The 25310-nt window shown below is 37.5% G+C and overlaps 2 protein-coding genes across 2 annotated transcripts; one reads left to right on the top strand and one right to left on the bottom strand.

Annotated features, from left to right (window-relative positions):
* Positions 1 to 3311: 3311 nt before the first annotated feature.
* Positions 3312 to 10754, bottom strand: tmem268 (transmembrane protein 268). The gene is made up of 10 exons (XM_060864813.1): positions 10700 to 10754; positions 8585 to 8654; positions 7810 to 7925; positions 6725 to 6819; positions 6085 to 6192; positions 5094 to 5252; positions 4813 to 4923; positions 4386 to 4475; positions 3989 to 4198; positions 3312 to 3561 (listed from the first exon to the last, which is right to left on the bottom strand). The coding sequence occupies exons 1-10, from the start codon at positions 10752 to 10754 to the stop codon at positions 3394 to 3396; spliced, it is 1182 nt and encodes a 393-aa protein (XP_060720796.1). The 3' UTR covers positions 3312 to 3393.
* Positions 10755 to 11371: 617 nt separating this feature from the next.
* On the top strand, positions 11372 to 18805 carry neu1 (neuraminidase 1). The gene is made up of 6 exons (XM_060865588.1): positions 11372 to 11556; positions 14940 to 15135; positions 15253 to 15515; positions 15777 to 15959; positions 16169 to 16388; positions 16926 to 18805. The coding sequence occupies exons 1-6, from the start codon at positions 11491 to 11493 to the stop codon at positions 17144 to 17146; spliced, it is 1149 nt and encodes a 382-aa protein (XP_060721571.1). The 5' UTR covers positions 11372 to 11490; the 3' UTR covers positions 17147 to 18805.
* Positions 18806 to 25310: the final 6505 nt, after the last annotated feature.

Below are 25310 nucleotides of genomic sequence, written 5' to 3'. Positions count from 1 at the left end.
ATTAAACATTCACTCCCCAACTTCATCAATGTGGATTAAAGGTTGAAGCTTGGGTTGGGTTACACTGTGCTGTGATACATTACTCTGTGTTGTGTTACATTACGCTTTGCTGTGTTACATTACACTGTGCTGTTTTACATTACACTGCGCTGTGTTACATTATGCTGCACTGTGTTACATTATGCTGCACTGTGTTACATTACACTGTGCTGTGATACATTACACTGTGCTGTGTTACATTACGCTTTGCTGTGTTACATTATGCTTTGCTGTGTTACATTACGATGTGCTGTGTTACATTACACTGTGCTGTTTTACATTACACTGCGCTGTGTTACATTATGCTGCACTGTGTTACATTATGCTGCACTGTGTTACATTATGCTGCACTGTGTTACATTACGCTTTGCTGTGTTACATTACACTGTGCTGTTTTACATTACACTGTGCTGTGTTACATTATGCTGCACTGTGTTACACTACTGTGCTGTGTTACATTACACTGTGCTGTGTTACATTACACTGTGCTGTGTTACATTACACTGTGCTGTGTTACATTACACTGTGCTGTGTTACATTACACTGTGCTGTGTTACACTACTGTGCTGTGTTACATTACGCTGTGCTGTGTTACATTACGCTTTGCTGTATTACATTACACTGTGCTGTGTTACACTACACTGTGTTGTGTTACATTACACTGTGCTGTGTTACATTACTCTTTGCTGTATTACATTACACTGTGCTGTGTTACATTACACTGTGCTGTGTTACATTACACTGTGCTGTGTTACACTACTGTGCTGTGTTACATTACGCTGTGCTGTGTTACATTACGCTTTGCTGTATTACATTACACTGTGCTGTGTTACACTACACTGTTACGCATTACGCTTTGCTGTGTTACATTACACTGTGCTGTGATACATTACACTGTGCTGTTTTAAATTACACTGTGTTGTGTTACATTACACTGTGCTGTGTTACACTACACTGTGCTGTGTTACATTACACTGTGCTGTGTTACATTACATTGTGCTGTGTTACATTACAGTGTGCTGTGTTACATTACAGTGTGCTGTGTTACATTACATTGTGCTGTGTTACATTACAGTGTGCTGTGTTACATTACGCTGTGCTGTGTTACATTACGCTGTGCTGTGTTACATTACAGTGTGCTAATTACATTACGCTGTGCTGTGTTACATTACGCTGTGCTGTGTTACATTACAGTGTGCTGTGTTACATTACATTGTGCTGTGTTACATTACAGTGTGCTGTGTTACATTACGCTGTGCTGTGTTACACTACTGTGCTGTGTTACATTACACTGTGCTGTGTTACATTACACTGTGCTGTGTTACACTACTGTGCTGTGTTACATTACGCTGTGCTGTGTTACATTACGCTTTGCTGTATTACATTACACTGTGCTGTGTTACACTACACTGTGTTGTGTTACATTACACTGTGCTGTGTTACATTACGCTTTGCTGTATTACATTACACTGTGCTGTGTTACATTACACTGTGCTGTGTTACATTACACTGTGCTGTGTTACACTACTGTGCTGTGTTACATTACGCTGTGCTGTGTTACATTACGCTTTGCTGTATTACATTACACTGTGCTGTGTTACACTATACTGTTACGCATTACGCTTTGCTGTGTTACATTACACTGTGCTGTGATACATTACACTGTGCTGTTTTAAATTACACTGTGTTGTGTTACATTACACTGTGCTGTGTTACACTACACTGTGCTGTTTTAAATTACACTGTGCTGTGTTACATTACATTGTGCTGTGTTACATTACAGTGTGCTGTGTTACATTACAGTGTGCTGTGTTACATTACATTGTGCTGTGTTACATTACAGTGTGCTGTGTTACATTACGCTGTGCTGTGTTACATTACGCTGTGCTGTGTTACATTACACTTTGCTGTGTTACATTACACTGTGCTGTGTTACATTACGCTTTGCTGTATTACATTACACTGTGCTGTGTTACACTATACTGTTACGCATTACGCTTTGCTGTGTTACATTACACTGTGCTGTGATACATTACACTGTGCTGTTTTAAATTACACTGTGTTGTGTTACATTACACTGTGCTGTGTTACACTACACTGTGCTGTTTTAAATTACACTGTGCTGTGTTACATTACATTGTGCTGTGTTACATTACAGTGTGCTGTGTTACATTACAGTGTGCTGTGTTACATTACATTGTGCTGTGTTACATTACAGTGTGCTGTGTTACATTACGCTGTGCTGTGTTACATTACGCTGTGCTGTGTTACATTACACTTTGCTGTGTTACATTACGCTGTGCTGTGTTACATTACGCTGTGCTGTATTACATTACACTATGTTGTATTACATTACACTATGTTGTATTACATTACACTCTGCTATGTTACATTACGCTGTGCTGTGTTACATTACACTGTGCTGTGTTACATTACGCTGTGCTGTGTTACATTACGCTGTGCTGTATTACATTACACTTTACTGTGTTACATTACATTGTGCTGCCTTCTTCCCTGTGCTATGTTACATTACACTGTGCTGCCTTCTTCCCTGAGGTATGTTATATCACACAATGCTGTATTAAAATACATTGTGCAGTGTTGCATTCTTTTCTGTGCTTTGTTGCATTACACTGTGTGGTTTGCCTCCCTGACCTGTTTTACTTTTCACTATACTGGCTTCCTCCCTGTAATGTATTGCCTTTTGCTATACTGCCTTCTTGTGTGTGCTATTACATTTCACTGTGTGTCCAGTTTTACCTTTTACTATACTGGCTTCCTCCCTGTCCTGTATTACCTTTCACTATTCTGCCTTAATTCCTGTCCTGTGTAATACTACAGTGTGCTTTCATTCTTCGTCTGCTGTAACATTTTATTGCATTATTCACCGAAACACATTGCACTGTGATCCTTGCATCCATGTGCTTTTACATTGCGTTACTGGTATCCTTTTTGCTGCATTATGTAACATTGCACTGTGCTGGTTTCGTTTTTGCCGTTAGACTCCCTTGTTCTCTAATAAGCTGTTTTGTCATATGCTCTGCTGAATTAGAATAAGCTTTTTCCACCACATGCAGTTCTGTACAGATTCAATGACTCGATTTCTGATTCATACTGACAGCCTGAGCATAATCTCTGAAATGCATCAGTGACTCTCTCTCTCTTTCTCTCTCTCTCTCTCTCTCTCCTCTTACACAACCTTTATGTAATACCCAGGCTATAACATCACAATGCACCACTTAAAATAAGGAAATATATATGTATTTCACAAAGCAGCTTAAAAAAATAATTTAATAAAGAACAGAGAGTGCTACAGAAATGCATTGTGGGCAGTCTTTCCCAGTTTGAGTCTCTCTACTGCAGAAGTTTGTATTGTACATACTGACAAAGACACAGTGATGCCATTGTGCAGTGATTCCTCTCTGAATCTAGATGGTGAACTGAGGAGCTGGGAAGTCTTTCTGATACCAGCAGCTTCACATAGACAGCACTGTATATCATCAAAAGGTGGTTTGCAATGTCCTGGGAGCACACACAAACAAACAAGTCAACCATGAGTACAAATAATGTATTATTCATTCATCTTCGGTAAACACTTCATCGTTAAGGTCATGGTTTCAGAGAGCATATACACCTTGGTAACCCAAGCTAGAACCAGGGGCCCTCAAGATTACATTTATAGGCACCAATACTACCTTCTACACAACGGTGCTATCTCTGTACCATATTTTCAGACTATAATTTGCTTCTTTCTTATTCACATCAATGTAGAGGACATTCTTATTTATAGAAAAGCTAAGTACAGCTTAGGAGCAGCTGGGTAATGTCTCACGTTCACCTACACACTCGCTCACTTCAGTGAATTCTGCTTGCTATGACAGTGGTGTTATTTATAATCAAGATCATAAGTGAAACACGGAAATGAACGTCTCTCTCTGCACCTCTTTACCTGATATGAGAGGGTGAAGTCTGGTAACAGAGTAAATGTTTGGGTCAGTATAATTTCTTCTCTTTTCTTGGTTGAAGCGTGGTTCTTTTTGCCCCCTCCTAGCAAGAGGTGTTCTTCATCAGGTTCCTCACTGATCTCTCCAGCATCAGGCTCAGGAGGTGGGATTTCAGCCACTACAGTGAGGTGGGACATTCTCTTCTTCAGTTTGTTCTAGAGAGTAAATTAGAAAAAGATTTGTTCTTAATTTTTATAATTGTGAAAATGTTCACATTCAATATCTGAGCATATTTCTAAGTCCATGTATGTCCAACACTATTTGTATATATGTCCTGCCTTAAACTTCTTAAACAGAACACGTTGGGATTGTAATGTTGTTTAGAAGTACAAATCTACAAACCTTTATCTCATCTTTGATCAAGTCCAGCTCCTCTAAAGTCTCACTCAAGGTTTGCAGACATGGACCCAAATCCCAGAACACACAACAAAGCTGAGGGAGAGAGAAAAAGTGTGAGAGAGAGAGAGAGAGAGAGAGAGAGAGAGAGAGAGAGAGAGAGAGAAGAGGTGAAGTGGTGAAGTATTAAACACTAACCGCTGTCACAATTAACTCGTATTAGTTGCTCATCCAGATACTTGTGAACATCTTACAGTATGTAACTCTACCTTCATGAATTTTCACAAAATGTTTTACTTGGTCAAGTTAAATTTCTGGACAGATCCATAACAGATCCATAATTTCAGTTGATGAAACAAACTCCACCGATAGAGCACATAGCTAACACACAGTCACTTGACTTTTTAGGTTTTCTCTTGTAACTGAACGTTACCTGCATTTTTCCAGTGCACTTTTCAATCCAGTCCGCTACCCCTAGGAGCAGACTGTGGCTGATGAGCCGTTCGTTCACTCGCACCAGACGCACGTCGGTATTCACATTGATCTAAGCCAAAAATCACAACAGCAGTCTTTAATCAGTGCTTGCAAACTATACAAGCTGTATCTGATCTATAAGCAAGGAAGTATTGCCATATAGTAAGAGAAACACTTTTAAACATAACAAACTGCATGTTTAATAATGAACAAAGGCATATAAACAAAACAATGTCCTGCCTCTTTGTTGTTGTAGTGGAAGACGAGGACGATGGCGACGGTGATGACGACAACAACAAGGCTCACACACAGACACAGAACCCAGAGCTTCATGACGCTCTCACTGAGGTAACGGTGCAGGCTGGAGTACATGGCGAACCACAGCACCATGTACACGATCTGCCGAGAGAAACCATTCACATCACGCAAATGCACACACACCGTGACCTTCTGAAAGATGAACGACTCTCGCTTTTGCAAATTCCACATAACTGCAGCAAGCACCAAAACAGACATGAATGAATTATGAGTCATAAGAATGAGCTGTAAGTCGTTTTAAACGAATCATGATTCATTTAAATGATTTAAGTTATAGCAGTGCAGCGAGTTGCGTAACCATGGATCATATCCAGTTCTTAAGATCTGGTCTGCTGAGAACAGGCCTAGATACCTTTTAATCTAAAACCACATTCACCCAAGTCAAGACAAGACATGTTTGGTGTACAATGTTTGATTTCTTTTTAAATTTTGCTCTGGAAACCCGAGGCTAATGTGATGCAAATCTGAAACGATTTCACACAACATCTATCTCTCTGAACACACTCACAGTTCTTCAGTTATGTTTCGCAGACTCTCCGATGTGGTTTGAAACAAAGTGTGAATTACAGCATTCTATAAAAAGAACAAAAACTCAGTGTGGCTGAGCACTGCGATGTTTTAAAGGCAGCCATCTTGGAAAGCACAATGACTTTTTTTATTTGTCTTTTTTCTTCACATGTCTGTAAATACAGATATTTCATACTATTTTACCAAACACTTCTCGTAGATTATGTAGCTATGCTATGTTAAGCGAGTGTATGAACAGTTTTGCGTTTATTTATGGAAAAATTGGAAAATTTTCCAGTGTAAAGTAAAAGAAACAAGCATAAGACACTAATCATGTCTTGGCTACATTTGATTTTTTTATTTTTTTTAATTCTTTCTATCAGTGATTTGCACATTTTCTTCTTACTGGGGCCATGATGAAATGAAACAGAGATGAGTTGAAGAACAAGTATCTTCTGATGGAAGATGATTCCAGCACTGTTCTTAGAGGAGTCTCAAAGTCCTCGACAGGGATCTTGTTAGAACAGAGAGAATAGTGGCATTGTAATATACAGTATAATATTGTATATGGGAAATATTTATTTCCCTGAAAACTGGGGTCCAAAATATCATGTCTATATATTGATGTTACATTTACAGCATTTAGCAGACACCCTTATCCAGAACAACTTATATTTTTATCTCATTTTTATACAACTGAGCAATTGAGGGTTAAGGGCCATGCTCAGGGGCCCAGCAGTGGCAGCTTGGTGGACGTCGGAATCAAACTCACAACCTTCTGATTGTTAGCCCAACACCTTAACCACTAGGCTACCACATCCCATGTTATAGTCAGGTTTATTGGATTCCAGCGCTTTGGAAATTTCCCCTGTTGTCTGTAGCCATGACTAAACATCATTCTGTTGATTATCTCATATTTTATCCAACTGTGTTTCTAATATAAAAGCAGCAAGCCACATTTGGGCCTGGGATCAGACTTACTAAAACTTCCTAGATTGAGGTTGTTTGTTTACGATCTTAAAGGACAGACAGTTGAAAATACTAACATGGAAGCCTTCTTCTTCCAGCTGTGTCCTGCAGAGTTGCAGGTCGAAGCTTGGTGTTAATATAGAGGGTGCGGATACGGCCACTATACACTGACCTGATAAAAACACACACGGGGACATTGAAAATGGACATTCACTTCAAGAAGAAAATTCAAATTTCAACTACGACCGAACTACATACATACGTATAAAACTACACAATATGTGTAAATAGGAAAACAACGGCAGGTGGTGTGATGAATCCCAACATAAAACGGTGTCACTGTTACTACACCAAAGTTTATTATTTTCCCATATCAGCATTCCCCAAAGTGCTTTATTCCTTGTAATCCATAGGGAATTGAAGTCGTTATATTGACGAATGACTCATTAAACTTTTTTCCACTTACATTGAATGTCATGTAAGTCACACACTAGCTGTTATCACTTGCTTTAAAACAGCTCTAAACTGTCAATGTGAGACTTCAACTGTGTGACTTCTTTATCTCAATCAACTAACTCTGTGGTTCTTTAACAGAAATATGAGTCGAAAAATAAATATGAAATGATTGTGTGAACAAAATGTGTAGATGTGTTTATTATTTTTTGTAAGTACAGGTCTGTGACACCTTGTGCTATTATCAGTAACCAGGCAAATCCACTCTTTTTGGTGTAAATGCTTAACACATAGTATTTCCTTTCATAATGTTAAGAAACAGTTGAGTGTTATAAAATTATTCACAAAGGCAATGAACATTTATAAAAAAAAAAAGTTAAATAGCTTGTTGTTAAACATGTAAGATCACTACTAGGGTCACTACACAGGTACTGATTATTTTCCTATAACAGCGAATGTATGATACTGACTTTTCTACAATACTTATTATCCTTGCCTTTGAGTTTGTAGTATTGAGTACTCTAAGTTCTTGTCTTCCTAGACATGAGAAGACTCTTTAAAACCTAAATTATTTTGTTCCATAAATATAAAATGAATGCATTAATGTGAAACTGTTAAAAACCATGAAGTTTAATACTAGTTTCGACAGCCGTTGCACCTCAGAGCTGGGAACTCCCAACGCAGGACGTGTCATGTGAGTGCAACATACCGTTTGTCCATGTGGACTTTCTGCCGTTTGTTCTGTGCACTCGGGTGTTTTCCGTCGACATCCCCGATTCAGGATCACACCTGTCTCTGTCCCGCTGACCGGCCCTGTCCGCCATGCTGAGAAAATGTCACCACATAAATAACCTGTCTGATTTATTAGAAATCAGATATATACAAAAATATTTCCAGAGTATGATTTTAGAGATCAGAATTAAATCACTGTGGAAGATCAAACAAGAGCATGGGTCATTATCTGTCTTCACAATCCAACTGAATCACACATGCATCATATGAACATCAGCGACTGTTCAGCTGATATTTTCTTCTTCCTGGCAGACAAAGCTCTTCCTTCATCTTGCTCACATCATTCACACTTTAGCTGGAGATTCCACAACAACTCTATAATGAACTCTGGGACTTTATTCTGGATTCTCACCATTTCCCAAAGGGACCCAAGGGCTTTTGTTTATGCTGGAGTTTTGCAAAAAGTAGACATGTTCAGTCATGAAGCAAAACAGAACAGGAAATATCGCCCTGAAACACTTCTTCTTTTATAGCTTTGTTAAATGTTTCAACATATAAATCTCAGTGTACTTTCTTACATTAACTTCCTTTTTAACCTGAATGAATAGTTCATAATCGTTGTTGGAAGAATTTTCCGTGTAGGGAAGTGAGAACAGCTACAACCTAAGGATGCATAATTCCTGTATCTTTCCTGCTTTAAGTTATAAATCTCAGTTCTCCCATGCAGTGATATGAATAAGATTAAAACTTACTGCACTGCAGATGAAGCAGTCAGCACAGCACCATATGCCCAACACTTGCTGATCTCCAACACCTCACGATCTGTGAATGAGAAACAAAGCACCATAAAGAGAACGGAAAAGACCACTGAGTAAAATGCAGCATCACACCATCTCATTCTCTCTCACACTCTCTCTTTACACCTCATGCTTACTTACCGCTGCTAACTGTCAGGAAACTAAACGCACATTATAACTATGATTGGGTGATGAAGACTAGTCCATTTCTTTCATCACTGTTGCATTTTGCTTTCTTTTTTTCTTCTTCGCATGCCTTTACTGTAATTTAGTCCTTTTTTGCCAGCTCCACCTACTCGACTATCAGGTTCTTAACTTCTTCACTATTTTATTCGCTGTCTAGATTTTCTTCATTCTTTCTTATGTGCTCTGCAAATTCCGCTCTCTGCCACTCTCTTTCTCTCTGGGCTTGGCATCACTTCCTGCTTTGTGCTTCTATGACACCTTAGCAGCAGCCCTCCCCCTGTTTTTCTTCTCTTGTTATATCATCAGTCTTTCTTTCCTCTTTCTCTTTCTCACCACAGCATGTGACTAGGATCCACATGACCCAAGGAACTGAGAACACTTCTCAATGCGGCGTACGATTGAAAACCGTGATTATTCTTAAACATTGCTGCGTCACTGAGACTTGGGAATGTCTTAACCAAAACGTGACTGAGAAGAAAATATATCGAGCCATTCTTTAATCAAATTCTGTCCATTAAATTAACTCGTCATCACCTTTGGGTTGGTGATCATGTGTGTCTGACTTGTCAATATTATGTCCCTTCGAGGGGATTTCTGCTGAATGCTGTGCGGTTAGGCCTAACCACGACTTAAAGGAACTTGTTTGCCTACTTCAGCTTTATAGTCACACACTGATATAAATAATTCTAATACAGAATGCCAATATGTTTGTCTTCCTCTTTCCAACGATCCACCGATGGAAAAGGACCAGTACTGTTGTAATACCTGGTGGACCTGGTGATCATTTGCACATTGTGAAGCTTGTAGCAGCAAATGTGCAATGATCAGTATAGGAATTTTTATTTATTTATTCATTTATTTTTTAATAACCAGACATAATGGCCAATAGACTATGTGTAGCTACATGTATATGACGTGGACTCTAATGTTTGCATGCTGCTTAATAACGAATACGTCTTATTGCTGCCACCTTGAGGTACAGATTACTAAACACCCGCAGACTAGTGACGTTCTAGGTACCAATGAGATCTGGTCATACATAAATATTCAGGAACATTTTATGAATTTTGCAAGTGTGTGCTGATATTTGATTAAAATATATACCCTGCTAATCAACCTCATGTTGAAGTCTAAAAATATCATCGGTTATATCAACGTAAAAAAAAAGTTTTTTCATTGCATTAAAGGTTTTCATTGCCATTTAGCTGAAGGTTGACGGTGCCTTGTTTTACGTATTCAAACTTGTCCTTTTTAAATGTACTTTAGATTTTAAAGAGCTACACATTTACATTGGGAAGTTACAGTAGTTCTGAGTACCAGCATTATCCACATCAGCTGAGTTAACGGTCACTCACAGAATTATTAAAACACGAGCCTCGTCCTTGTTTCTTCATTCCATATATCTCTGTTTACTCTAATATCAGTGCAGTGCTGAAATAATCACTTACTTCATTTACTTTTGTTTTCTTCTGTTCTGCTTAATAGAACATTTCCCCAGACTGACACATATATCTGTGCTGGACTTTATACCTGTGATGTACTCTGGCTATTTTATTAGGAACTTTGCCAGCATTTTAGTAACATGTTTTGACTGATTGAAAGGTGTATGTGACCTATAGGCCATTATATGATAATACATTGAATAAAGGGAGTGTTTTACAGCACTGCTGATCTTGCAGTCAAACAGTTTGGAATAACATGCAGGTTCTCAACCGTGATCCTGGAGTAACCCCATCCCTGTATATTTGAATGTTTTTTCCTGCTCTAACACATCCACTTCAAGACAGGATGAGCTGTCATGTAAACTATATATGGAACAGCAAAGCTGTAGGGATGTCGGTCATCCCCGTACTGTTGCGGCTAAGTTGAATGTACTTCAGAGACCCAATCGCTGTTCCAGCATGACAATGCCCCTGTGCACAAAGCCCATGAACTCCATGATAACATGGTGTGTTAAGACCGGATTGTAAGAACTAAAGTGTCCTGCACTGTGCCCTGATTCTGTCTCAACCCCAGTGAACACCTTTGGTATGAACTGGAACTCCAACAACATCATCCCAACATCACGGTGTAATCTCACTAGCTGAATGAACACAAAGTTGTAGAACAAGGGTTTTAAAGATGGATGGCGTTGTTCAATTTGTCACTCGCTGTCTACACACATGAAGGAACCGAACCGAGTGTTGAGGAATACCTCACAATACCTGCTGCACACCTGAATTGGCTTTGCCTCAGGATCAATTCTTATAGACAATAATAATACATTTTATATGGGATCTTTTTTTTTTTGGGATGTATAACCTGTACATATAGGTGTAATGACCCATAGGTGAGGGTGAGGGGGGGAAACTTATTAAATATGGTATCACTAAATGTGAATGTCTGTGGTAACTTTCTAATTTAAAAATAATGCTAAATAAAATTTAAAAACAGAAAGGGGAACATGGAGATTCTGCGCATTGTGCGCATCGTGCGCGCATCCGGTACACTACTCAACGCAAAGCGAGGCTGCTCGGATCACGTGGCCACCGCCAGCGTCACATGCATCATGTGACAAGGTTAAAACAGAGAACGTGAACAGACGACGGTCTTCCTTTCTGAAACTCTTTGTAAATTAAGTAATTAAATAAATTAAAGTGTAAAAGAAGCAGCAAGACGTCAAGGAGACAGGAAGGATGCGTTTATTTCGGTGTATGTGTTTATTCTGGATGTTCCTGCTGGTGTCTTCACTACACTCACAGGTAACATAAACATATGGAATCTTTACTGAGTGTTTGGAGAAGCAAAAAAAATCTACATCTGTGTAGTTAAAGACGTTAAATAGTTCTGCTTGGTCTTTAATGGACCATAATGTCTTCAACCATCTAGTGGGGAAGAAGAAATAAAAGGGTTTTTTTTTGGTATAAAAACAAATCACCTTATCATAACTATGTTATTTCAGCTGAGGTTTTTGTCATGATGTGATTTACCTTTATTAGGACACCTGGTGTCACAGACTACAGGGATGTTATGCATGAAAGTATAACAAGACTTCAGAATCAGAATCAGGTTTATTGTCCAAGTGTGTTTATACACACAAGGAATTTGGTTCCAGCTGTTTGTGACTCTCAAAAGTACAGACATAAATAACACTATACTATAGAAGACAATACAGACATAAATAACACTATACTATACTATACAATACAGACATAAATAACACTATACTATACTATACAATACAGACATAAATAACACTATACTATACAATACAGACATAAATAACACTATACTATACTATACAGACATAAATAACACTATAATATACAAGACAATACAGACATAAATAACACTATACTATACAATACAGACATAAATAATACTATAATATACAATACAGACATAAATAATACTATAATATACAATACAGACATAAATAACACTATACTATACAAGACCTTACAGACATAAATAATACTATACAAGACAGTACAGACATAAATAACACTATACAAGACAATACAGACATAAATAACACTATACAAGACAATACAGACATAAATAACACTATACTATACAAGACAATACAGACATAAATAACACTATACTATACAAGACAATACAGACATAAATAACACTATACTATATAATACAGACATAAATAACACTATACTATACAATACAGACATAAATAATACTATACTATACAAGACCTTACAGACATAAATAATACTATACTATACAAGACCTTACAGACATAAATAATACTATACTATACAATACAGACATAAATAATACTATAGAAGACAATACAGACATAAATAACACTATACTATACAATACAGACATAAATAACACTATACTATACAATACAGACATAAATAACACTATACTATACAAGACCTTACAGACATAAATAATACTATACTATACAATACAGACATAAATAATACTATACTATACAAGACAATACAGACATAAATAACACTATACTATACAATACAGACATAAATAATACTATACAAGACAATACAGACATAAATAACACTATACTATACAATACAGACATAAATAACACTATACTATACAAGACAATACAGACATAAATAACACTATACTATACAAGACAATAGACATACATAACACTATACTATACAAGACCTTACAGACATAAATAATACTATACTATACAATACAGACATAAATAATACTATACTATACAAGACAATACAGACATAAATAACACTATACTATACAATACAGACATAAATAATACTATACAAGACAATACAGACATAAATAACACTATACTATACAATACAGACATAAATAACACTATACTATACAAGACAATACAGACATAAATAACACTATACTATACAAGACCTTACAGACATAAATAATACTATACTATACAATACAGACATAAATGACACTATACTATACAAGACAGTACAGACATAAATAACACTATACAAGACAATACAGACATAAATAACACTATACAAGACAATACAGACATAAATAACACTATACTATACAAGACAATACAGACATAAATAACACTATACTATACAAGACAATACAGACATAAATAACACTATACTATACAATACAGACATAAATAACACTATACAAGACAATACAGACATAAATAACACTATACTATACAAGACAATACAGACATAAATAACACTATACTATACTATACAAGACAGTACAGACATAAATAACACTATACAAGACAATACAGACATAAATAACACTATACTATACAATACAGACATAAATAACACTATACTATACAATACAGACATAAATAACACTATACTATACAATACAGACATAAATAACACTATACTGTACAATACAGACATAAATAACACTATACTGTACAAGACAATACAGACATGAATTAATGAGAAAGAAAGCAGAAATAGCAAAGTATTAATTCCATTAAAATAGCTATAATCTATAAACTTAAAAATAAGTATGCATATTTAATTTTTGAGTATGCATATTATGTGTTCTTTGAGTCGAGAAGCTTTTATCGTCATTTCAACCATATATAGCTGTTGCTATACAAGACAGTACAGACATAAATAACTCTATACTATACAAGTTCTCTAGTGCCTGCCAGAAGGGAGGAGCTGAAAGAGGTTGTGTCCAGGGTGTGAAGAGTCAGTGGTGATTTTTCCTGCCCGGTTTCTGGCTCTTGTAGGGTACAAGTCCTCGGGAGGGGGCAGGGGGGCACCAATTATTTTTTCTGCTGTTTTAACTGTACATTGCAGTCTGTTCCTGTCCTGTTTAGTTGCTGCTGGAGTTTATGTTGCACTCCCATTTCAGGTCTTGGGAAATAGTAGTGCTCAGAAACTTGAATGACTCCACAGATGACACCGGGCTGTTGGATATTGTGAGGGGGAGTAGTGTTGAGGGGTCTTTCCTATAGTCTACTATCATCTCCACAGTTTTGAGGGTGTTTAGCTCTAAGCTGTTCTGACTGCACCATAGCACCAGCCGCTTCACCTCCTGCCGGTATGCAAAATCATCGCCATCTTGGAGCAGACCGATGAGCGTAGTATCATCTGCAAATTTCAGTTTAACACTTGAAGTGCAGTCATTATTTTAGAGGGAGAATAGCAGTGGGAAGAGGACACATCCCTGAGGAGCACCAGTGCTGATTGTCCGAATGCTGGAGGTAACACCTCCCAGTCTCACCTGTTGTTTCCTGCCTGTCAGGAAGCTGGTGATCCAGATGGAAGGGGGTATACTGAGCCTTAAGAGTTTGGAGTGGAGACTATCCGGAATTATAGTATTAAAAGCCGAACTGAAGTCAACAAAGAGAATCCGGATCTCTTGTGGTTAGTGATGTCCTGCAGGCCTTTCCACACTGATGCAGTGTTGTTAGCTGAAAACCTGCTTTTCAGAGTAGCTTTTTTTGGCTCGTGACTTGGGTTGTGTGTCTAACAGGACAGTGATCCAAATTCAAACCATGCATTTGTGGAATCACTTTTTTTAAATGTCAGTTTTATGGTTTATCAGGATCTTTGTTACCATAACCATCATAAGGCCGGAACGAAAGTGCAAAGTCATTTCTTTTATTTCAGTCACACTTTGGTCTTTATTGTATTGTTTGTTGTTACAGATGCAGATCAAGCCATTGATTTACGACGAGCAGTTGCTGTGGGTGAGCGATGGAGCAGGCAATGTGAACACGTATCGGATCCCTCTGCTGACGTTTACCTCACGAGGAAGTCTGCTGGCCTTTGCCGAGGCCAGGAAAGACTCATCAGGAGACATCGGGGCAAAGTTCATTGCAATGAAACGCTCCACAGACGGAGGTTTGTAAAGAAGCATGCTCGTTTACACAGACAAACTAAAAATGTCATTAAATTGGTATGAAAATACATAAATTAAATGTTTTTTAGTAAAACTTTTTTCTTTCTTTCAACCCCAAGGAGCTACCTGGTCTCCAACATCCTTCATAGTGGACGATGGCATACTGATCGATGGCTTGAACCTTGGTTCAGTTGTAGTGGATGAGATAAAAGGCTCGGTGATGCTCATCTACTCTTTGTGCTTCCACCAATTCCAGTGCAGCCCCTCGAGCACCATGTTAGTGGAGAGTTGGGATGATGGTATAAGCTGGAGCACTCCTCGCAATCTCTCTGTCCAGCTTGGGGTGAAGAGCTTTGCTCCTGGGCCAGGATTTGGCATTCAGGTGGGACTCCTGCTCTTCATGCTTTTTTAGTAGTCATTTTGTTTACTCTTGAAACATTAATCAGAACTCAAAGCATCACACAAGAATTGCTTGCATAGAAGCCACACCCCCTTCAGTTTGACTGACAGGCACCAAAACCACACCCTCTTCACTTTAACTGACAGGCACCTAAGCCACACCTCCTTCAATTTGACTGACAGGAACAGAGCTAAGAGAGCCATGCCTAAATCACATGATCACGTTTACAATGTGTTTCTGCAGAAACGTTTTAGTCCAGCAGCAGGTCGTTTGGTGGTGTGTGGTCACGGCACCATCGAGGGCGACGGGGTTTTCTGTATCTTGAGCGACGATCACGGGCAGACGTGGAGGAACGGAGGCTCACTGAAGAGCATCCCTTATAACCAGCCCAAACAGAGCCAGGACTTCAATCCTGATGAGTGTCAGGTATGAAACGGGAAGGAAAAAATGTTCAGTCAACTTCCATATTAATTGTATATTAATTGTTGATATGTTGTATAAAAGTGATGTCACACCCGCAGTCATGCTGCTGTACTGAATATGAGAAAAACCAGTACTATTCTTTGTGCTATATGCTTAAGTAAATATTATAAATGTAACAATATTAGTCACTCTGATGTTTATCTCACCCCCAGCCGGTGGAGCTGCAGGACGGCAGCATCATGATCAACGTGCGGAACCAAAACAACTACCACTGCTGCTGCAGGATGGTGGTGCGGAGCCTGGATGGAGGAGAGACGCTGCCCGTGGAGGAGCTGAGGTTCGACCACACACTGGTAGATCCCATGGTGGCAGCTGGAGCTCTACAGAAGGAAGACGTGCTGTACTTCAGCAACCCGGCCAACTCCCAGAAGAGTGAGTAAGGAGGGAGAACCTGGGGTCAGGACACTCTACTACGTAACCAAGGAATTTTGACATTTTACATTTGGGACGTTTCAATTTGCATATCGTGCGTATTCATAGGCATGGTGTTTTAAATCAGGCTACTGAGGTTAATTGTTTCTTGATCATTACAAACATATTACACAAATTTTATTTACTGTAGATTATTTTAAAGGATTTGCAGTTACATGCAGTTATAATGTGAGGTATAAAACATTTGGGCTTAATCTGTTCTAGCAGAAGTGGATTACGTTTACTACGTTTAGCAAGTTTCTATTATAACTTTTTATGATATAGCAGCTTTAAACAATTTCCACTTTTTTTCACTGACACTGGAGACTTCCGTTGATCTTAAATAAATAATTTTTTAAATGAAATTTTTTTATGAATAGGTTCAGATCATGCAGCACAATCTTTCCTTTCTTTAATATAGATTATTGCCTCTGTATAATTAACTCAATGGAAGTGTCACCGTTGTCTAATGTGTAACGTGTCATTTCTCTACTCTAGGGGTAAACATGACTCTGCGCTGGTCTTTTACTAACGGGACGACGTGGGAAAACGAGGCCATGCAGATCTGGGCTGGGCCGAGCGGCTACTCCTCCATGACGTCTCTCTATGGCAACTCCATCGAAGATAAGAAGTACATCTTCGTCATCTATGAGAAGGGCCAGAAAGAGTCCATCGAGACCATCTCTGTCGCCAAAATCCACCTGTACGGCGGCAGGTAGAGCGAGAGCTCAGTGCGCGGCGAGAAAGAAAAAAGGGAAACAGAAGTGATCACACATGACCTGGGAGTGTGGGTGATGAGTGATTTGGAATCATTTCACTTTCTAAATACAACAGATAATCCAGTGCAAGATTGTACACAGAAACATGAAAAAGTCCTGGAAACTGCTTTGTCGCCTGTCTTCCAAAACTACAAACACCTGACATCTGAATAGAAGATTTGGAATGGATTGATTAACAAAATTCCTACTTTTTAATCCTTTAATGGTGACTTTTTTTATTCTTATTCCACTCTAGCACAAACAAATCCCTGCACATAATAATCGATTTATATTTATACAGCAACACATGTCCTCATGAGCCACCTGGTGATTAAAAAGTGCACATTCTATATCACATGATGGTCATTAGCATCTGAACTTATAAAGCTGGTGTATTCGGTCACATGCTCTTGCTGAAACGTTTACGGATTTGAACTGTGGGAACAACTCAGGTGTCTTTTGTCCTGTGGATTTTTTTTCTTTTGAACCTCATAATGTATTAATGTACAAGCTTATAAGGAATTATTCTAACAGAATGTGAATGAAAAACCTACTCCGTGCTTTTTCATTCTATCTAGAATAATGTCCAAGCTGTTCGAGATTTTATACAAACACTTTTTTAGAATTAGTATATGACAAAAATATAAGTGTGTTTGTGTATGAGTGTTTGTGTATGAGTGTGTGTGCATGAGTGTGTGTGTATGAGTGTGTGTGCATGAGTGTGTGTGCATGAGTGTGTGTGCATGAGTGTGTGTGCATGAGTGTGTGTGCATGAGTGTGTGTGCATGAGTGTGTGTGCATGAGTGTGTGTGCATGAGTGTGTGTGCATATGAGTGTGTGTGCATATGAGTGTGTGTGCATATGAGTGTGTGTGCATATGAGTGTGTGTGCATATGAGTGTGTGTGCATATGAGTGTGTGTGCATATGAGTGTGTGTGCATATGAGTGTGTGTGCATATGAGTGTGTGTGCATATGAGTGTGTGTGCATATGAGTGTGTGTGCATATGAGTGTGTGTGCATATGAGTGTGTGTGTGCACATGCAGGCAACAGTGCCTAATATTTCATTCACATTAGCCTACATTTCTAAAGGTATTAACGTATAAGGAATTATGTTTGCATGCTATAAACAACAGAATACATTTTGTCATCCATCTGTTTTGAAACTGGGAGGAAGTCAGTTGTACAAACATACTGAAAATCAGAATATAGGAATTTGTATGTTCCCAATGTACCACTGAAAAATGAAAAAATTCCAATTCCATGACTGCGAAAACATCATTTTGTTTGTTTGTTTGTTTGTTTGTTTTTTAATTACACGTTCATTATTGATCCTTAGAGAACATAAATCTAACGTGAAAGAATTTCCACTAAGTTTCTTTGCTCTTAAATGAATAACAGAGTTTATTTTATATTTTTAAAAACGTTGCACGGCATTAGCCAGCTAGCCCAACTATTATCCGTGCTAACAGCATGAGATCATTAAGGACTTGCTAATGTGTTACTCAAAAGGAAATTTGAATGAATAGCTTACTTTATTTCTATTATTCAAGATAATATGATTCTTCATTTCTCAGTCAGTGCCACTGTATTATTGTAAATAAAGAAAAAAGGAATGAAATTTTTGGTGCATTTCTTCTCCTCGTGATCTACAGGAAATTCCAAGGCATTTATTAATTTTAACATGTGACCTTCAAACGCATCCAGGATTTATTTTGATTAAAAATATAACATTTCGGTTGGTCTGTCAGTCTGCCTTCACTTTAGTTGACGGTTTCTTACGTTTCCCACAATGCTGTGTGACTACTTGCTGAAAGTGGTGAAGATTTTTTAAAGCCCCTGCTTCATCGCTACATAATGAAAGACATGCAGCGTCACTTTAGTACTTTAGCTCTTTCACCTTCTCATCTGTACACTTAGCTCAAACATATCAATTTCCAAACCTTCAACTTTCATGCTAAGCCATCGTGCTTATCATCTCACAGATGACTAGTTAGCATCCTCGACTGACATGGACCCCAAATCTTTAGCCATTAGAAGGATGGAGTGCTTCATTTCAGCAACCTATCTAACTCCAGGAAGAGTAAGTATGAAGGGTTAAAAATTAATGTAATGTAAGTGTTTATATGGTAGGAGATTTATATGATTTTGCTACAGTGACATATTTCAAGCTCAGGTTGTATTCAAGTGTAATAGTGAGATGTGCAAGGAAAACCTCTGGTCAAGCCATGTGAAATTTTGTTCTTTCATTTTTGTCTATATCATTTTTTGCAGTATCATTCAGTAGGATTGATAAAAGATTACATAATATAGTACAAAATACAATCACTCGAATATTTGAAGCTTAGCATTGGCTAGTTTACGTGAATGTAGGTTAAAAAAATGAAAAATTGGTAGTCATTCAGTTACTAGTATTTACAGGGCTAACATTTAACAATTTATGATTAGAAGTTTAAAAAAAAAAGGAAACACAAATTTTGTTTACACAAAAATGTTCTTCTGTTGTTTGTCCTTCAAGGGTGAATCTGACTCTGCCCTGGTCTCTGAATGATGGTATCTTAAAGCGAGTCTTCTCAGATGTGGGCTGTTATTCCTGTTTAACATCTCTCAGAGGTGACAAGAAAATTTGTCATCTGCAAACCAGGTCATAAGAATTATTTGTCATCTGAAATTTGTCATCTGCAAACCAGGTCATAAGGATTATTACAAAACCAGCTCTTTAGCAAAAAATCATTTTATATGGTGGTATGTAGAAGATGATTTTTGCTTACAGCTCTAGGACTCAACACAACCATTGTGCCAATGTAGCATCGCTATTGAAGCCTTTTGGAAATACTGCAAAGCTGGGAGTATCTTAGCTTTTCACCAGGGATTTTTTTTCTCTTACTATGCAGTTCACACTTCTAATGTGTCACTCAAATTTCCCATCTGTAAGAGTCCCACAGAGTGAGACAGTAAGTCTGCTCCATTTCTGCTCTGGTACATCTTCTCTACAAACACCTTCCAATAAACCAAAAGAAAACAACTCTATTGCTTTGGGTGTTGATGATAGACAAGGTTTGACATGTTGGATTTTATTATGTTGAGTATTCTATCATCACACACCCATGACCTAATCTCCAATATTAAGAAATTGAACCAGGAAACTTGACAAATCAGTGGTGAACTGTGGTGGAGTGAAATACTCTAATCTAACATTTGTAATTGTTGGCAATTGTTGCAATCGTTGTTGGCTATTGTGTAAATAGAACTGACCATGTGGAGATAACAACACTCCACTTTAACTTTGTGCCACATCCCATACACCCCCACTTCCCTATTCATATAACAACATATTCTATTTAGTGTTATTCCTTATTCAGCATGTAGAGTGACTGACACAAAAGCAATGTAGCTTTGAAAATGTATTTATTGTGTATTTGAATGAAAATTCTAAATGGTCAGACCTTGATGTGAATGTCAGTTGTTATCAACAATAAGCTGTTTAACCCTAGTGTTTATATTCACTATTCGGACACTTTGCTACTGTTCGGGTCAAATTGACTGTGGACGCTATACTATGGGGTCAGAATTGTTTCGTTATTCTGAATAAATATACTATGATCCACAAATAAATATAAAGAGTTTCACAAATATTTTTTAAATCAACAAATGCACAGGGGGCACGGTGGCTTAGTGGTTAGCACGTTCGCCTCACACCTCCAGGGTCGGGGTTCGATTCCCGCCTCCACCTTGTGTGTGTGGAGTTTGCATGTTCTCCCGAGGGTTTCCATGGTAGGTTGATTGGCATCTCTGGAAAATTGTCCGTAGTGTGTGATTGCGTGAGTGAATGAGAGTGTGTGTGTGTGTGTGCGCCCTGCGATGGGTTGGCACTCCGTCCAGGGTGTATCATGCCTTGATGCCCGATGACGCCTGAGGCTCCCTGTGACCCGAGGTAGTTCGGATAAGCGGTAGAAGATGAATGAATGAATGAACAAATGCACAAATAAGAATCCACAAATAGGTGGACTCCGCCCACCGTCTACTCCAGCCAATCGGACAACGGTCTGTAATGGAGTGTGAAGAGAGAGTAAATCAGAACGTGATTGGTTGGAGGTAGACCGTGCCATGATTGGTCAGCGACACGAGACCGTTGTCCGATTGGCTGGAGTAGACGGTGGGCGGAGTCCACCTATTTGTGGATTCTTGTGCACGTCTTGACGTTAGAAATGTTTCAAATCCACAAATGCACAGAACGCGATCCACAAATGAGCAGGAAGCCATTCACAAATAAATACATTTAAATAATATATTTATAAATATTTTTTTTTATTTGCAAATCCCATTTTATTTATTTGTGAATTTCATTTCTTTTTGTGAACTTTGTAACATATATTTACAATTTGCTATTTATGTTTGCTTATTGTGCATTTGTTGATTTAAAAAATATTTGTGAAACTCTTTATATTTATTTGTGGATCATAGTATATTTATTCAGAATAACGAAACAATTCTGACCCCATACTATACAAATACATAAAGGTCCATTACACTTACACTTACACTATACTCTTTAACAATGAAAGTGTCATTCGTTTTGTGATAGATCAATATTTATTATTTTTACATTCTTATTAGTTTGAACTGATTTATCAAATAGAGTTGGTGAACATGAACAGAAGCACGAGCAACAAAATATTATTTCAGTCACTGGCTATGAAACCCACAAGGATTAAATATAATATACTGCCATTAGAGAGATTATTTAAAGACTTTTTTCAGTCTACAGACTCGTTTTTTACCTTGCCACATCACCACCTCATGCTCGTGGTGATGTGACTGTTGATCTTCGTCAGTTTAATGTCACATGTTCTCCTATTTTATCTTCACTGTTCCAAAAGAGCACAGCTCAGCAATGCTGTTCACTCTGACTGAAACACACCAAAAATCACCTGTTATACATCAGTGCACCAGGCATGCAGACAAGAATGCCATTATTTCAGCATATTATGAAAATAAAGTCTTCTTTGGTCTTGGAGTCTGTCATTTGAGTAACTTTGTGGTTTGTGATGGTGCAAGCCCAGGCTCTGGTTCATCTCTTTACTCTCTTGTGCACATATTTTTTTTTGTAACCTATTCACAAATCTATTGCACATGTATTTGTGGGTGAAAGTGTAATGTGTACTGAAAAATTTGCCTTTTGGTTCACCGTTAACTCCAAAAACACAAAGTTTTCAAACAGAACAGATTCCAAAAATATAAGGTCTTTTTAATGAACTTTATTGATGGGGGTCTGCTATCAGGTTTTATTTATAACATATTTAACATTTAAAATTAAAAATGAAAATATAATTATATAATGAATTAATATAATTATATATATTTACAATTATATATATTTACAATTATATATATTTACAATTATATATATATATATATATATATATATATATATATATATATATATATATATATATATATATATATAATTAATTTATATAATTAATATATAATTAAAATGAAAATAAGTTGTACTTCTAATTTATCAACAAAAAATTATGTAGTTGAGAATTTTGCTTATTTCTCTTGTTAAAACCTAACAATTTTAAACAGTAGTTACATTTACAGCACCCTGTAGACATCCTTATCCAAAGCAACCTTATATTTCATTTATACAGCTGAGGGTTAGGGGCCTTGCTCAGGGGCCCAGATGTGGTGGTTTGGTCAACTCACAACTCACAACCAGTAGTCCTGTTGGACTTAACCACTGAGCTAACACTTCAAAACAGCAGCGATTATAGACAAAAACTCTTGATCGCACAGATTAGGAGAAATCTCGTATTGGAAAGATGATTGAGATCGTAATGGAAACTCAATTTTATTTTATTTTCTTGGTGCTTTTCCTGAGTCTGAAGTTGGATATTGTGAGTTGGTTTAACGCTGCATAAATTGTGCTGGTCCTCCATGGGTTTAGAATGGACATCCTGTGGCATGATCATGCTTCTGAGGTATAAGAAATAGGGTTTTGGAAGTAAGATAGTGGATTTTATTTTTTTAAGCACAATTACTCTCCTACATACAGTATGTACATAGCTTTTTTTTGTTTTGTTTTTTAAAAAGGCCAGGTTGAGCAGTCGAGTTCAAGCTCAAACTGTTCTTTACTGATATGACTGTTTTAGCAAACTAATATAAACATTATATAGACAAACAATTATAATGAATGAATGAAAACAATAAGACAACAATAAAACACTAAAAATAGAATTTAATTAAAAGGATGTAGCGTCTGCTATCTTAGTTCCTCTGTGATCCACCATGTTTGTGTTTATTTCTGTGTTTTACATGCATCTTCTCCAACATCTGATAACATATTATAGATGTGTATTATAGATGTGTGTATAATAGATGTGTATTATAGATGTGTCTGAAAAACATCTGTCCACATCTAGACAGCATTTCACACTGTGTGTCACTGATATTCTGTGTAAATCTATAGTCTGGGCTAGAAGGAAATCATCCCCAGCCCATGGCTTCACTTCTATCTTCTTTATGTCTGTACACTTTTGTTCTGTATATATTTTTCTTCTGACTGTTAGTGGTGCTGTCAGTTTTTATGCGCTCATCCTTTTATCGTATTTTCCAGCATCTGTATAATTAAGACAAATTCACTGTTCAGTTCATAATGAAGATGATTTAGGTGTCTAAATTATATTTTGTGATCAGTAATTTAAAACAATCATGCATTTTAAGATCAAGATATGGGTGTACACGGCAACATGAATCCTTTATGAATGATTCATGATTCATATGAATCATTTAGCAATGAATCATGAATCATAAATTTGTGTTTATTCACCAACAAGAGTGTAAGTGAGATCAGACATTGATGTTTGAAAGAAAGAGTGAAGGGTTCTGGGGTGGAGTGGTTGGAGTTGGGTTAGTTTGAGCCCCTGTCCTATCAATCACCACTGATTTACATCGAATGACTCAATTGCTGTGTCGGTTCGTTGTTTGAAAATCAACCTGTTTCCAGCTGCTTAATAGGTCAAATCTGATTGGCCCTTGAATTTTAAAAATCGGAAAAAAGAATTCTATTGGCTACGTCGTTTGACAATCAACGTACATAACGGTTTCTGACTACAGCTACTATTCAGTCTGCGTCCACTTTTCTGTAAGTAATGTAATCAAATCTTTAAAGTTAAAAAGCATATTAGGTGCGATTTGTTTAACAGCTAGATATTTAGGTTGTCTGAAAAGTCCTGACGCATTTTAGTATGTTTTTCTAGACCAATCAGCGATATATTGTCAATATAATATTGACCGTTTTGTTCGATAACCGTTTCTCGTTGAGCTGCGTGTCTTCATCGGCGAGAAACTGTCCAAGGTGCTGATTTACGGCCTCATCTGAATTGTACGTCATACCACACAAGGAGTTTTGAAGGACAGGCGTGTATATGGTGGGTGTGGCAACATCTAATCCAAGCTATTTTCCAATCATTTTTGACATGTGATCAAACTTGTGTGTGGTCTATTACACAGCTCCATTAAGATTAACGAGCACACATTTTAATTATTCATGATAAAGCTTATTCCACTTAATTTCTTGGTTCATTTTTATTGAAAAAAAAAAGTTGTTGTTTTTTTTTTTACCCCCTCCCCTCTCTATGTCTCCAGAACTTTCAAAAATGAACTAGCGCCATCTATTGCAATAATAATACGTCATGACTTTTCAGACCACCCACAGGATCCACATATTAGTTAACAGTCGCAAAGTTCAGGGAAGTAAAATAGTTCATGGATGGATAATAGTGTCTGACACTTAAAACCTTATAGTATTTGGTCATACCAAACATTTACATTTACATTTATGGCATTTAGCAGACACCCTTATCCAGAGTGACTTAATACTGAGCAACTGAGGGTTAAGGGCCTTGCTCAAGGGCCCAGCAGTGGCAGCTTGGTGGACCTTGGGTTCGAACGCATGACCTTCCGATCAGTAGCCCAACACCTTAACCACTGAGCTACCACATCCCCCAAACAAACAGCCAGGCATTAAATGTTGTAAATAAATGTAATGCAAAGTGCATAGAAACTTTGACACGGAGTGTGACATTTAATGAAATGTAACACGTTGTAGTACTAAAGTT

Source organism: Tachysurus vachellii, chromosome 3, assembly GCF_030014155.1.
Source record: "Tachysurus vachellii isolate PV-2020 chromosome 3, HZAU_Pvac_v1, whole genome shotgun sequence".
In the NCBI taxonomy this organism is placed as follows: domain Eukaryota; kingdom Metazoa; phylum Chordata; class Actinopteri; order Siluriformes; family Bagridae; genus Tachysurus; species Tachysurus vachellii.
The sequence above is the reverse complement of the archived record's forward strand: the minus strand, read 5'-3'. Positions and strand labels throughout refer to the sequence as shown.